At 47.6% G+C, this 15,461-nt stretch overlaps 2 protein-coding genes across 2 annotated transcripts in view; one reads left to right on the top strand and one right to left on the bottom strand.

Moving 5' to 3' along the window:
• Positions 1-5,178, bottom strand: part of Ush (Zinc finger protein ush) — a 168,273-nt gene extending 163,095 nt beyond the window's left edge. Inside the window, exon 1 of the mRNA XM_076814207.1 lies at positions 4,706-5,178. Coding sequence (XP_076670322.1) covers positions 4,706-4,745 — 40 coding nt within the window. The 5' untranslated portion in view covers positions 4,746-5,178. The remainder of the gene's footprint in view (positions 1-4,705) is intronic.
• Positions 5,179-9,497: 4,319 nt separating this feature from the next.
• Positions 9,498-13,598, top strand: LOC143369835 (uncharacterized). Its single transcript, XM_076814217.1, has 3 exons — positions 9,498-11,042; positions 11,324-11,530; positions 12,018-13,598. The coding sequence occupies exons 1-3, from the start codon at positions 10,989-10,991 to the stop codon at positions 12,879-12,881; spliced, it is 1,125 nt and encodes a 374-aa protein (XP_076670332.1). The 5' UTR covers positions 9,498-10,988; the 3' UTR covers positions 12,882-13,598.
• Positions 13,599-15,461: the final 1,863 nt, after the last annotated feature.

Genomic DNA, 15,461 nt, shown 5'->3' with positions numbered 1-15,461 from the left:
CCGCCAGCCCCATCCAGCCGCGGTACTCGATAAATCGGAACGGCGCGTTTTCAACGGAAAATAATCGAGATTAAAAGGGGGATGGATGTTTCTCGTTATTGACGCGGTGCTTCGATCGACCCTGGATCGCATTCAGAGGGAACTCTCTCTCTCTCTGCCCGACTCCCAATAAGATTCCGCGGAATTAATCTCGCGGCTGTTGCGGTGCTAAAGACCACTCGCGCCAGGAGAACGCGATTTCGTTTGCAATCGAAATCTACAGGCATAATTTTGCGATTCTACTTATGTATATTTTCCACGGGAGCCCGTATTTAATTCAAATTGCGGTGGAAAGATTGGCTCCCGTATCCGCAGTGTAAGATCAAAAAAAAATTTTGATTTTGTCCAAACACTATTTTCTTTGGTTGTAGATTTATTTTCAATTCTGTTATGTATACAGGGTGTCCCAGAATGTTTGCCACCTGTGCCTTTTCCTTAAATCCGCCGCGCAGTGGAGAAATTTTGCGATTTTATGGCCAAAACTACAGAAATGAAATTTTTTAATTTTACAAATTTAATACAAATGGCAATTGAAGAACTATATCCATTCCCGCGGTCGAAACCTCAAAACTTATTTCTAATATATAAAATTCGGCACTTTTACGTTCTAATATATGAGAAAACTAAATTATCCGAAAAACAGCACTTACAAAAATTACGAACGATAAAGATTTTTTTATTATTTACATTTATACACTTTTTTCTTTGTTAGAGCATGCCTCTGCTACAGTACAGCAGAGCATAGCAGAAGAGTTATCGCTTCTGACGACAAACAAACATACATAATACAAACAATCAAACAGAGGATCGAAGCTGAATAAAATCGTTTAAAAAAGAATAAAAAGGTTTGTAATGTATAACATGTGAACCAGTCTCGGCCACAGTTATATCGTATGTTAGACAAAACACACTGGATCGTGTTTAAAAAAATGCATATAATTACAAGATTAGCATCTATTAGCAATTAATAATTGCATTTATAGAATCAAAATAGTCGAAAGTAAAATAGGAATGAAAATCATTGCAGGATATTATGGGATTGATAGCTATTTTATGTATTGAAAATTGATTCTTATATGAAAAGGTTATTTCTAAAACACTACTTTAAAAATTGTATAAATTACGTATTAAAAACCGAAACATAATTATTTTGAGGACAAAAAGATATCTTACGCACCACCAGCAATTGAATCCCTGCCTTCAAATTATTTTCAGATCTTTGGATAACGCAATATAAGTGTTTGAAGCAACTTGAAAATCTGGATCAATTCTTTGCGATCGGTCTAACCTCGCGTGAACATAAACATTTGCGAGTCTACAAAATCGGTGGCATTTGATACTCATATTAGTTCTTCAATGACATTTGCATTTATTCTGTCGAATTGAAAAATTTATTTTTCTGGTTTCGGTCATAAAATCGCTAAATTTCCCAGCTGTGCGCCGCTGCGTATGCGTATCGCGATGGAAAGAAGAAACTAATGCCTCTCCAATCCGCCTATCGCCACTTCCTCGGGCAAATAGAAGCGACGCAATAAGGAGCTTGCTGGTAATAAGGCGAGCCGAGGCGATGACGCGGCGGCGATATCCAAAAAGGTAAAACAGTTTTCCCCGACTCCCGCAGATGCCCGCGCGATAAACGGCTCCCATCCCTCCCTGCTTCCCCCCCGCGGATCCATGGATTTCCTGTTCGACGATGGCTTCTCACGAGATGGTGGATCGCAGCCGAGGAGAAGAAAAACGCGCGACTCGGTGGACGCGGGCAGATAAACAGGCCCCGCGTGTGACGTCAATTATTTTTAATCTCGCGACTGGCCCGCTTATCGTGCGTTCGCCGCCGTGCACCGTGCCTCTTCCGCGAGCAACGTATCTTGTACGCGCCGGGCGTAATCGCGCGCGTCCTTTCCCGAAATCGGAGCCGAACTTTCGCTTGTGCAACCGTCCGGGAGCGGGAGCGCGCTCACTTCAGAATCCGCCGATAAGAGGAGATAGCTGAATCTCCGAGGCGATCGCGTTATTCCCTCGTGAATTTCAGGCACGTATTGGCGCGCGCCGCGCCGTAAATTTTAACGATTTCTTTGAAGCTACGACGACTCCCGAAGACTGCATACGTTTTTCCACTTTCAAGTAACGGTCCGCCGTCGTGCGGAGCTTACGTGCGCGTATCGAGGACGATTCGAGGATCTCTCGGGGGTGCTTTCAGTTTCGGATGAACTGGACGTGTTGGAGGAGACGAGGCAAGCGGGGCCCGGCGGAGGGCCCTTTTTGGAAGCGAGTGGGGTGGATTGAAGGAGCAGCGACATAAACGAGAGCCGGTGGACGCGCGCTACTTCACTTGCGGCTCGTTATTAACTCAATTATGCTCCCAATTAGCGGTCACGCGCGCGGGCCACAGTTGCGACGCGACGCGCGGCTCGCATTAATTACGGGGACATTAACGTCCGGGCGACCAGGGAAGAGGTGGACCCGGCCGCGGCAGAGAGCCAGTTCCACGAAAAACCGCCGCGACGTGCATCGACCGTACGCCGATCGGGGTGGGAGGCTTTAAAAAAAAAGGCCCGCGAATAATAAACGCGGCGCAAAGATCGGCCGGAGGGGAGGGGGGAAGAAACGGCGAGAGGAAGGAGAGAGACAGCCGGTTCGACGAGTCCGAGTCGCGGCCACGTGAAAGTGGACGGCGAAGTTTCGTGATCGAGGGGGGGCCACGTGATCCGCGAGGTACCATGGATCCCCGATCGAATCGGCCGCCCGCCGATCTCCCTGGCCTCGATCGTTTTACGCTGAGATCGGGAAAGAACCGCTGATACGGATTTGTGCAACGACCGCGAGAACCTACGATACGATAACGATCGGGGAAGGTCGATGCTTTTAATTGGCGACGCGAATAACGCGTGCCGTTTCGCTGTTGCGTAAGGGCACGCGTTCGGCATCGCGGGCATCGGAGAGTGGGATCCTTCGACGTGTTTCATACACTGGAATTTCAGGTTCTACAGTGGTAGTTTAAAAGAATCGGGCTGCAATATTCGAGAGTAGGAAGATGGCAGTTTCGCTAAATTCTTGGCGGTTTCGGCTGTTTCTTTCGGTTTTAATTTAGTGTCGGCAGGAAGAATATGTGCGGTCGGAGGAAAGGCCGTTGAGAACTTTGCTAGATGATCTATTCTAGATTTCGTATCTAACTGAATGTATAAGCGATTGAGCGATGTCGAGGTATAAAGAAGAGAATAATTAGCATACATACACACTTGCGGTAATACAGTACTTTTCAATCTAACGTTTAAATGTTATATTGACTCCGTCATTGCTCTCACTCGTTTGTAAAGTAAGAGAGGACAGTAAAGTCAGGAAAAATACTTCGAATACAACGCTACTAGACTGAATGGGAAGCTTAACGTAAAGGAAGCTTCGTAGAATCGAACGTCTCGAAACCTGCCTGCGAGGCACCGAGTCAACGATAACCTTGTTTACGAGTACCCTAGCAGATGTGCTTACATTGCTTTACTTCGGCTACCCTACGGGAGTAGACAAAGCAGTACGCACAAAGCAGAAGACGAAAGGTCGTCAACACCATCTATCCCTACTTTGGTGAAACTTGAACGCCATAGCGAGACTGGAATAGATAAGTTCATCGATTCCGGTGAAAAGATCGATCGAACATCAATTTTATGCACCAGCAACAAAAATAAATGAATGCTTATAACAGATCATTGTGAAATCTTATAGACTGCTCAGTATTAAATATTTCCTCTGAAAAATAATCTGGATCCCTTCGAGCCATACATTTCACATTATAAATGAAAGAATTCCTGATTCGGAGACCTAGAATACTTCACCAGAGAATCAAATATTTTGCTTTACAGAGCGATGAAAGACACGAGGGCAATAATAATTGGTCTCAGTAATCTCATATCAACTGTAATTTCAATAATAATATTGTATAAGTGAGACGCAAAGGTTTTCCGCGCTATTGGAGTAGCACGCGGTCGAGCGCTGTGTGCGTGTGGACCACGTGACCCGCGAGCACCTAAGGTCAGCTGACAACGATGAACCTGTCGATTATGACAGCGGCCCTTTTTCATCGGACAAGTAACTCTGGGTGAGCGTCCGAATCGAACAAATTCGTACAATCTTACGAAACACACCTTTTACGAGATTAGTCTCGAAGAAAAATCGTGCAGGGAAATTAGACGCTGCCGTTTCGACGTTTCAACTGCTTGCAATCGAGTTCCGGTATGCCTACGAAAATTCCCGCGAATACACGCCGGGACGCGGGCGCTGATTGGCTGACAACCCGCTGCAAGTTCGAACACGCTCGTGGCAGGCAAAACAAGGAAGAAAAAATGGCGGCGAGTGTTGTTGCATGGAAGAAGAATTCACAGGCGACGCGAATCGGTCGAGACAGTTCGCGAGGGCACATAAACGGGCGAGCAGAGACGCGGCCTGACAACCAACGATGCCCAATCACCTGTCAAGCAACGTGGCGGCCGGCTAAAAGCACGGCCGGCCCGCGAGAAACCCGTTCTCCCGGGTGTGCCGCGACAAACACGATTTTAACGCGCGTCACGCAGCGCGCGATATCAACGTACATTATACAGACGCATAGCGAGCGAACGAAAGCGAGACGGGATGAAAATAACATAAAACAGAAGGAATCACATCGGTCGCGACTCACGTTTCAGCGGTTTCGGGTTGCTCTGCTTGCGGCGTGACATCCTCTGCGCTCTGCCATCACCAAATCAGCGCCGACATGCTCGACATCGTTGCTGGTACGGGCGCGAAGACGTGGATCGGTCGTACCAGGTCGCCGTGACGTCGTCGACATATAACAGGTGACACAGCACACGCAACGAGTACAGGGGGCGTTTAAGACGAAGCAGGCTGATTTGCTAGTTACGGACAAAGCCAGGACAAGTGGACGAGACAAGCGCGAGAGAGGACACTTTCGAAGCACAACAACGTTCCCCCGATCACCGAACAATGTGTACGCCGCTGACGGAACACGATCTTCCCTTCCCGTTTCGGAACGTTCCTTCTTCTCCCCTTGCTCGCGGTCTTTTCACGCACAGGCGCCGACGGAGAACGCATACGCGCACCAAAACACCACGTACCGCGGCCGCTGTCAGCGAGCAACTAAACAAACGCGGGTACCAACAACCCCCACTCCTGCGGATGCAGCGTGACCACGCGTCGGAGTGGGGATGCCGTGTAGCAGAACTGACTCCGCCTACCGCGCGCATTCCGATCCTGAAGGCGGGAAATTTTGAACGATGCATTTACCGGCTGGGAATCTTGCTGGGGCTTCCAGATGGCGGTAATGCGCCAAACTATCACTGTTCTTGTCTAACCTGTGCGTTTAATATTGGATAATCTTTTCGATGGAGACTTTCCTTGTGAGAAGTCATATCTTTGTCGTTTTGTTAAAGGGAATATAATCGTTGAGTAACTGTAATCTCTGTTCATATCTACTTGCTCTCTCTGTAATGGGAAAAATAATGAACAAGAGAAGTGCACAGTTTAATAGCACGTGATTTTTAGTTTACGCTTGATCGTTCTTCTTGAAGTTTTTATATATTGTTCTACAGCTCGTTTCGCCTTTGGATTTCTCATGAAAACTTGCAATTATTAGGTGGTAAGTTTCGAAAGCTCTCTAGCGTCATCTACAGTGACTCAGTGAAGTTGCAAGAGACATTCTGCGCTATATCGTTGCCCGATAATCGAGCTGGGATTTTTTATAAACTGGCAACGGTTGGTATTAAAGACAACATGTGTACCAACGGAACTATGTTTTTTATTGCGAATAGCGAAATGCATCTTGATTTTATCTGGTGTACTGGACAGTGTAAATAAGGATATGGAGAGTGAATGAGACTTGTATTTCATACCTATAAATCGATTTTATTAAAAGTTAGCATGTATCAGCGTTTAACGCGTACTAATAGAGAAGTGAATTTCGGTAGCCTAAGAGGATTACTAGTCAGTGAAAATAGTTGAAGCTGAATAGTCACTGACGATACGTACACATTCCTGAAACAAATCGAATGCTTCCATTATCAACAGAATCGCTCTCCCAAGGCTAAAACCTTTCCGTTCCCACAAATCATTTTTATCTTCCATATTTATTTTCGCCTGATGTCACCGTGTTTTTTCCAACTGATCTTCGACGATGTCTCAGGAAGGCCAACATCGACTACCAAGCTCCCGCGATGGGATCTTCGCGGTGGCACCGTTTCCTCGAACGTAAACACGCCGAAGACCAATTGCTCCCGTTGCCATTACCGATATTTTATAATTCGCCGCTGTTCGAGGTTCAGGCGGTTCACCGAGCTGCGTTCGTTATCGGGCCACGCGAAACAACAACAAACGTTCGACGTGTGTACGAAAGCTGGTCCATTCAAGGTATTTTTAGCCGTGCGCCGTGTTTTGCGTGATACTTACCGCGAAGGGCTCTGACCCGTTTAACATCAGACACGCCCCGCGCTCTCAGAGCCGTGAGTACCGTAACATAGAAGCTCTCCGACGTCTCAGCTATCGTAATTGAGTAGTATTTGCAGGCGATGCCAAAAACAAGTGGATAAAATTCCCAACGGTGCTCAAACAAGGTTAAGGCGTTAAGGTGCTCGTAATTCTATCAGAGTTGATCGAAGGTCCGGCAAAGGACAACACCGACCAGGCGTAAAGATCACTGAAAATAAGGATGACGGTAGGGAGTGGAACACGAGAATTGTTATAGTCGCCGTAACTTGGGCGCGATGCAGGGCCGTTCCTGAGTTTTGGCCGCTCAGGTGCAAAAACAATATTGCCGCCCTTATTAATTCAATATTCTATAATTAAGCATTTCATATACAGTGTTTACTTTTATATCTATACATACATAATTTTAAACAGTTATCATGGAAAAGAGTTTCGATTATTATTCTTATTAATAAAATTTTTACATAAATAAACGGCCTGCGGCCGCCCCTAGGTTTGCCCGCCCAGGTGCGGGGGCACCTTCTGCACCCCCGCCAGGAACGGCCCTGGAGCGATGTATTAATTTCTCAAGTATAACCGTTGTTAAATCCTTAGTTTCCGTCGGAACTACGATCAAAAGTTCAAAACACTGATGACGTAGGGGAATTCCCTGAATACAATCGAACACAATAGCGATGAATGTACGGGCGTGTTCCGAGATGAGGCTTCGCATTGATAAAAACTGAAGAAGTCTTGCCCGTGGGTTTGCAGACAAAGAATCACGCGCTCTGAAGGACCCTCCATAACACCTGATAAAAAGAACGTAAGTAGCTACAGATAAACATCGATTCGATGAAAACATCGGCTTGAACTCGTTTGTAGGAAGCTACTCCCAATAACGAGAACATTATTGAGTTAACCCTGCGGCTTTAAAAACATCTTGTATCAGCTTTACGAACAATCAGCATTGAGCCTCGAAGTCGCTCTTCGATCGTATCTTTGCTCGGTCTGCTCCTTTTTCTGCGGAACGTTTTGAGATGCGAGCAGCGTGCAGCCACCTAGGTGGTATAATTAATTTGTGTTGCAGAACGGTACGCGAAGACCGGGAAGGTCGTGCGCTCGACCTTGAGGCCCTCCGTCCAGGGGAAAGCGGGATGGAGATACGGGTGTTTTTGAGAGGATCCGTTCCGCACGATACACTTTCCCACTTTCGGCGCCGGTCTCGCGGCTGCGTTTCGGGTAATCGTCCGGATGTATCCGGCGAGGCAGGCTAGATACTCGGCGAGTTTTAAAAACAAAGTCAGCGACACTTCTCGCGGCGTTAACGGCGAAGTTACGCGGAGATAAAGGCGCGAGCAGAAGTGCGGCGCACGATCGCCGATCACGAGTCCGTCGAATGATTCCCTTGTTGACTATCGTGGACATTGGTAGCCTTTGAATTCGTGAAATCGGCTGGCAACGCGTGCTGTCCACGGGCATCGATATTAAGCTAATTAAACAGCGGTGGAGGGGGGGGGGAGGGGGTGAAATTATTAAAAGCGACGAGACCGGGTGCATTACACCGAGGCCCAGATAAAGAGGAGTGATGAAACCGTGGGTAAATTTCGTGATACCGTATCGTTACGAAATGAATAATTGACGGGGCTCGCGTTTATGCGTTTCTAATCACGAAGACCCGAGACGCCGGATTCACGGGGACCCGGGCGTAAATGTGAGAGCGGGCCGGCTATCGAATGTCCTAATCGCTGCGCCAACATAAATTGCAGTTACAGAGATAATGCAACGGGGCGAGGCGGGGCGGGGGAGATACCGAACGATAAGATCAAATTTACTAGAAACACAAGAGCATCGAGGAAGAAGAATTTACATAGTAATATTCCACGCGATTGCTAACCGCTCGTGATAAGGGGGCACGCTCTGAAAGCGAAGATAGAGAAAAACAACTAATGGCCACGTGGAAAGTCCGCGTAGAAGCCGACAAGGGCGTTCCTCAATTGCACACCTCCACCTGCGGCTGCCCCTGGGCAACTACGAAACTGTACTCGTCACCGTCCAACGGCGACGCTTGTTTTGCAAGCCTCGCCGATGCGACAGGCATCGCTCTTAATGAATCGTCACGAAGACGCAGCAGACACGCACTGATAAGAGCGCGCAATTATAAATCTCCATGTACCGAGCGCGATTAGGTAACGGCGTGCGACGGAATGCTCCATTTTCGAAGCCGACTCTGACGTGTTGTGTTTTTCCAAATGACTGCGACGCCGAATGCGGGACTTCGATACGAAGTAAAGCCCTTCCATGTCGCGCTTAGAGATTGGCAATTCGGCCTGTCCGCGCTTTGTTCTATTATCCCTGCATTTTGCAGCCGGGAGAGCGTGGAACAGGATTGCTCGTTGCCTCGAAGGTTTTTCGAATTTTCGGCCTTAAAGTTATGTTTCCTGGCCGTGGGAGCAACGCGATTGGTTAATGGGGTTTCTTCAATTGTCGCGTGACAATTGAAGGGAATTGGAAATTGCGTTTTGAGGAGGCACCGCATGTAACTGGGTCACGCCGGGCGAATCGCATTAGGCGGAGATCAATCGATATTTCGCGCGTCGATAATCTTATTAATATAGATTAGGACTACGTGTGCGCTCCATCGCGAAGGTCGCGAAAGATCTCGGAGACGGAGGAGTAGGTGTTCGGAATAGTAAATAAGGATTCTCGCTCATAGGCGCGTCTCCAAGGTGAAAATCACACCGAACACAATGTAATTAATGGCGCGTAATAAACATCAGTTGTCAGGCTGTTGTTTATGCGTTTAACTATTGGTTATCTCCTCGCGGCTCCATCTTATTTTAGTACGCTGCCGTGATACGCGCCGCGTTAGTTACATTGCCTCGGTTTGCGACGGTTTCCGCGTTTCTGAATCAAAACTTCGTGAGAAATGATTGGGCGAACAGTGAAGCAAACTCGACGAATCGAAGGCTCTATGCGCGAGTAAATTCTTTCTACGGTTCCTCGAAATAATGTCACGTTCTTGTTCCTTTAAATGGTACCATATGTTTCCGTTGCACCAGCCTAGTCAGTATTAACGTGGAATTGCTCGAAAAGTTTCAAGGCGGTGGTTCGAGCGCGCATCGTTATCGATCAGCCGTCCAGCGGACCAATTTATTCCTCGGGGAGGACGCAGCTGAAAAATACGACGAGACAAGAGGAAACGATGGAAGAGAAAGAGGCGAAGAGGAGTCAAAGACCAGCACCGTCCGAGCTGGATTCGAATTAACCAGTGGCTAAGTGGGCGGCCGATATATATTTAACGGCAGACTGCGCCAGAATGCTTCCTCGTTGAAATCCGACCTCCCGGCGACCTCGCTTCCCCAGATTTTTCAGTTGCCCGCGCGACACTCTCTACTTATCATGGCATTCGCCGCGCGCGCTCGACGCGAAAAGCCACGCCAGCGCGTGGCAGTAAAAACTCCAGATGCAATAAACCAATAAACGTCAGGCTGGTAGAAAATGCATCAACGTTGTATACGTTTCGAGAGCGACAGTAGCGGGGGGGCCGTCATTAATCTATCGCGTGCATACAACAAGGATGCAAAGCGCAGTTCCTAGAAAACCGATTCGGTTACGTGTGAAGAAAGAGCCACGACGAAAAGAAGAAATACAGTGAAACCGTACAGAAACAGTAGGAGGCGAAGACGGTAGCACGCTGCTGTAACTGGAGACGAAAACTTTGTTTTCAAACGTAGTACGATATTACGGGTCAGGGTATTTACATTGATTCATTCGTCTGCCCATAATAGAGGAGGTAGCGTAGACATGTTGACCAACTATGCACGTTCATTTAGACATACGTGCGTATATACGTAAAGTTGCGAAAGGTGAACGTTGAACGAGGCGACCGGGGGGCGATGCGATTGTGGCGAAAGAGTAATTCAGGGGCTCACCGTGTCTCGCGATGCATCTCAACTCTCGAGTTCCGTTCCTCTGTTGCGCGCGGATCGGCGTCGAGGAAGAGCCGTAGGAAGAAAAGAGCCAGGGAGATAGAGGGAACGGGCACGGGTACGGGTCGCTGCTTTGAAAGGAGGTGTAGGAGGGTCGAAGCTGCATGACGCTCAGGGAGCGCAGCGATACCATGACGTATCGAGCGAGCGCGCCACGCGGACTGACGTCATGATCACGGCCTCAGTCACACCGCGAGCACGTGAACAGCACGCCTGTGATCACGCGGTCGTCGGCTGATAATGTCGCCCCGATTGGCCGGCCACGGCGAGCCCCTAGACGGGATTGGTGGACGTGGAGCGCGCCGCATGATCACGCACACAACGGGCACGGCGTGTCGGGCTAACCGACCTGAGAAAGCTTCATTGCCTCACCAGACGTCCAACGGTTACGTCCCCTGAGCCTTTTTTCCGCGAGGCATACATCGTGTACGTGAGATCGTGTTCTCCCGTCTCTGGCCGAGCCTCTTTTAACCTACCGTACCTTCTCGCCACGTTCTTCCTTTTCATTTACGAAAGATGGATACGAGTCAGACACCTCTGTCACCGCCAGCCTCGCCCCAACTCAAACACGTAAGTGCACCGCCTGAATTAAAAGTACCGCCAGCCGTAGGCCAACCGCCCGCGAAATACGAACGCAGCTGGGAACGACGACCCAGCCCTGCTCCACATTCCCAATCAATTGCCGCAATGATCTCAGATTTTTATAATCCCACCGTTTCCTGTTGTTTATTTATTTATTTATATTTAGTTATTTTGCTCGTCCTTTTACGTTTTATTAATAAACGGGTAGAGCATATTTGATTGCTTAAAATTCGCGGTATTTTATTAGGGGATTCTTGTTTCTTTTACAGATCGAGCCGCTCCAGTCGTCGTTCAGTGTCGCAGCGCTTCTGGGGGACAAGCTTTTGCAGAAAGCGAAGGATACTGAGATAAACACGAAAAAAGACGTCGATGGAAATGCACGGCCTAATTTACCCCCTACGCCGCAGCCCTCCGATTCGGAGGAGGACGAGCCCCTTCGAAAACGGCAACGCGTGGAGCACTGTGAATTGGCGAAGGTAAATACACCGTCTTATCTACCGGACCGCTTTCTCCGCATCTTAAATACAGAGCTCTATATCGTTTTGATTTTTTTTCTTTCCGCGCGCGCGGGCGATCGGGTGGCCGCTCCAATGTGCATGCGCGCATGCTCCATGAAGTTGTTTTGCAAGATGACCCCGTTTACCGCGTGCATTCACTCCTTTACACCATTTTTGTTGCTTATCCAGCGAGCAGACGCTTTTTATACCTTCCGACGGTATCACTTACAAAATCCGGCTATTACCATTATCGTGAATAGATGGCACTTGAGTTGACGATAAGCGATTCAAAATTTTTTTATATTTTTATACTCATTGGATGATAAAAAAAAATTAAATACTTTCTTTCTATTGAATAAATACGTGATAATGCGCGTACCGTTACACCCAACAATGTAAAAGAAAAGATATAATAAGTTTTAGCCGCGAAAATGAAATTAAACAATTTTCCATTTGTTTCTGTTAGCTACTGTTGGATGGTACGCCACCACCGAGTCCAGAACCCGCGCGGGCATCGGTCATCATGCGTGCCAACCGGGACGGTACCTACAGCCCTGCCAACTTGACGCCAAAAACTATCGCGATTTCTTTGCAACCGGTTCCGCGTGAACCACAGCAGTCCGCCAGCCCGCAGTCGGAGCCGACCACGCGTCGGCGCACCGCGGAGCCGGAGAATGTCCTCAAGAGTCTGAAATTCAAAATGAGCCTACGAAAGGAGGAGATCATCGTGAACAACAAGAATACGGATCGTGAGACTACTCAACCGAAATTGCACCCTTTAGCACCTAAGCCAGCGCCCATTATGGTAACTGGACTCCTGGGATCTCCCTTGGTTCTACCCCGAGCGCCTCTGTTATTGGTAACTGCGCCTGCCCCCGCTGCGACGTCCACCGTGTCCGCGCCGGAGTCCGCTGCGCGGCGTCGAGTCTACGAATGCGAGCATCCAGGCTGTGGCAAGAATTATTTCAAATCGTCGCATTTAAAGGCGCATACGCGCACTCACACGGGAGAGCGGCCATTCTCGTGCCCGTACGAAGACTGCAGCAGACGATTCTCAAGGAGCGACGAACTCTCGCGGCACAAGCGCACGCACACCGGCGAGAAGAAGTTCGCCTGCACCGTTTGCCAAAGAAGATTCATGAGGAGCGATCACTTGGCGAAGCACGTGAAGCGACACGCCAGGGACAGGTCCTCGACCATCGGCCCCACCGGTCTGCAAGCTTCCATTACACAGATGGCGTCCACGCCTTTAAGATTGAGCCTGCTCCCAGTCATAGCGCCGCGGATAACGTCCGCGCAGCAAATCATCCCGCCGCAATTGGCAGCTTAAACGACGCGAGAACAGTGACGTGGAGTCACTGGCATGCTTGAGAAATCATACCTAAAGCTGCGAATGAAGCTTTGAACTGCTGCATGATTGAGAACCATTCCCGGCGTCGGCGGAATGATGACGGGCGATGGGAACGAGAGAATGCCCCTGGAGTGGCTCCCACGAGGTCTCTCGATCGTCCTGTGAAGGCAAACCGATCGACGAAGAAGACGCCAACCACGGAACGCGAGGAATCACGGGGAAGAAGTGAGCTCCCGCTTGCCTCCGACTATGCGTATCACACGCCGTACATTGTGCAAAACAAGTTAATGCGAGGCGTACTTAAGAGGAAGGGACCTAAAGGCACGAGGAGCGGTGATAAGTCATAAAACGAGGCTTCTTTGCCGTCCGTGAACCAAGTACCTAAGTGTGTCTGTGATCTGTGATGCATAAGCGCGTTGACCGAGAAAGAGTATTTATTTAAAGATGCAAAGACAGTTTTTTTTTTTATGAATTATGTACATAACGGCTATGCAAAAAGGAAAAAAGCTAATGTCTGCTGTTTTCATTATCACCGACTAGTTACGCATGCTAATTACGGAACATATATGTATATTCCCGTCTGGTTAAGGCGACCCTGCCTGGCAACGTAAGACTTTTTACTTGTAAAGATAAGTTCTAATGATTTTTCTACGAAATCAGAGATTAATTAAACGACTTATATACTTTCATAAAAAATGATGTTTACTTATTGCAATCTCTCTGGCCAAGCCTCGCGTTGTCCTTCCTGCGTCCTTAAACGCCCGACAGTTTCAACCTAAACGATTTTCTATTTACGGCCTGCAACCATTAATGCCAGCTGCATTGACACGTTTTGTAATCATAACGGTTAGTGCCTGAATGGCTCGGACGCATTCAGTGGTTACATTTTCACTTTCGAGACTCTTATTGAGTTTCTTCTTTTCGTTCCACTTCAATATTTCTTCAATACCTTTGCGACCTTTTAAATAAATTACGATTTTCGATTTGTGGCAGAATGAAAAGAATGTACTCGGCCCCTTGCTTTCTTTCCACTCAAATTACGTAACCGTGCAACGAAGAAAGGACCCCGTATTTCTAGGTTCTACGTTTCCATCGTCTTAATGTTTGGATCTACAAAACAGTAGGAAACCAATAAGGAAGGTCATGCATCGTGATGACCGTCTACGAGAAAAAAGGCGAGTAACATTCACGAACAGCTCGACACGTGCATCGATTATTTGAATGGTAACGTAAATCGTCCAGCAGTGACGCAGCGTCTGCCATCGTTTAAATAAAAACAAGCTACGATACTTGAGCATCGAGGGCGTGTAAATATTTTTAAACATCGATATCGTTTCTACGATATTGAAGGAATGTTAAAATCCAAATACAACGGAACACAATTCATTCCGTGCGCGCAACGAGAATTTCGTAGGCTTCGGTGACTCAGCTTTCCGTTTGAAAAAAAAAAAAGAATTGGCGAATGTTAAATGCAGGATACAAATCGCGTAACGCGAGAGTCGAAGCGTGGCGCACCGTGGCTATATGCTTATATCGAAACGAAAAGTTTCCATCACGCATCATACAAAGAGCTCGATCGCGTCGAGTGCGCGGATACAATCTCGTCCACGGTGATTAAAATCCGCAGAGCCTCTTTGCGTCCGAATCCGAAGTTTACGCGACTCTTTTCCTCACAGAACTTTGAATGGTCCATTCATAGGTGCCCAGAAGACTTAACAGAATGCGAATTTCCATATAGTCGTAATGCATTTTCGGTAGAACTGAAATGGATTAACCGATCTTAATATTTTGCAAGCAATTCGAAGATTATACGAGCACACGTGTACTACGCGGGACATGCTCAATGTTGACGAATATCTTGTTCCCTACGTAACAGAAGAGAAGTACGGTTATGGCGAGGGACAATAAAAAAAATTCCATTGCAAACATTATCGCATTCCTCGCACTTGTAAAAAAGGATCGCGTTCATGTCAAACGTAATTTACGAGGCCATCGATCGAGATAAGATTTTTTATCGATCTTTCGCACTCGCCCCATGAACCGAATCGCCAAAAATACTGCTTCCTTACAAACACGGCGGTTCAATTTGATTACACGCTCCAAGCCCTAACTGACAACAACGCGTATCGATCGTTTATTTTCGCGTCCAGAGAACGTTTTTGTGGTCTTCTAACTTTCTATCTCGTGCACTCGGCAAACCAGCGCAGGACAAAGCTGGTACAGGTCAACTTAAAAACATGATCCTCGTCAACGGTTTCTCACGAAACGCCGTGGTTTCTTGCATCAGCCAAGGACTCGGTCTCTTTTAATGTTGTAAATGTCACAAACAGGTGTGGGACCGGTAGATGACGTAAAATGTCCTCTTGATTACCCACAGTTGTTTTTATTAAAATTTGTCTTTACCATTGAAAATATATAACGCAAGTCGCAACAGTTCCTTTGTTAAATACCTGGAAATCAACATCCCACCATCAGGTACACGTTAGATTTACACCTGAATAAGTATGGAAATTTTCTACACCACATTTTATTCACTACGCTGCTTATAATGGTGCGCGA

The sequence above is a fragment of the Andrena cerasifolii genome, chromosome 6 (assembly GCF_050908995.1).
Source record: "Andrena cerasifolii isolate SP2316 chromosome 6, iyAndCera1_principal, whole genome shotgun sequence".
Lineage (NCBI taxonomy): Eukaryota > Metazoa > Arthropoda > Insecta > Hymenoptera > Andrenidae > Andrena > Andrena cerasifolii.
Note: the sequence above shows the minus strand (reverse complement) of the source record. Positions and strands in the feature narration are given on the sequence as shown.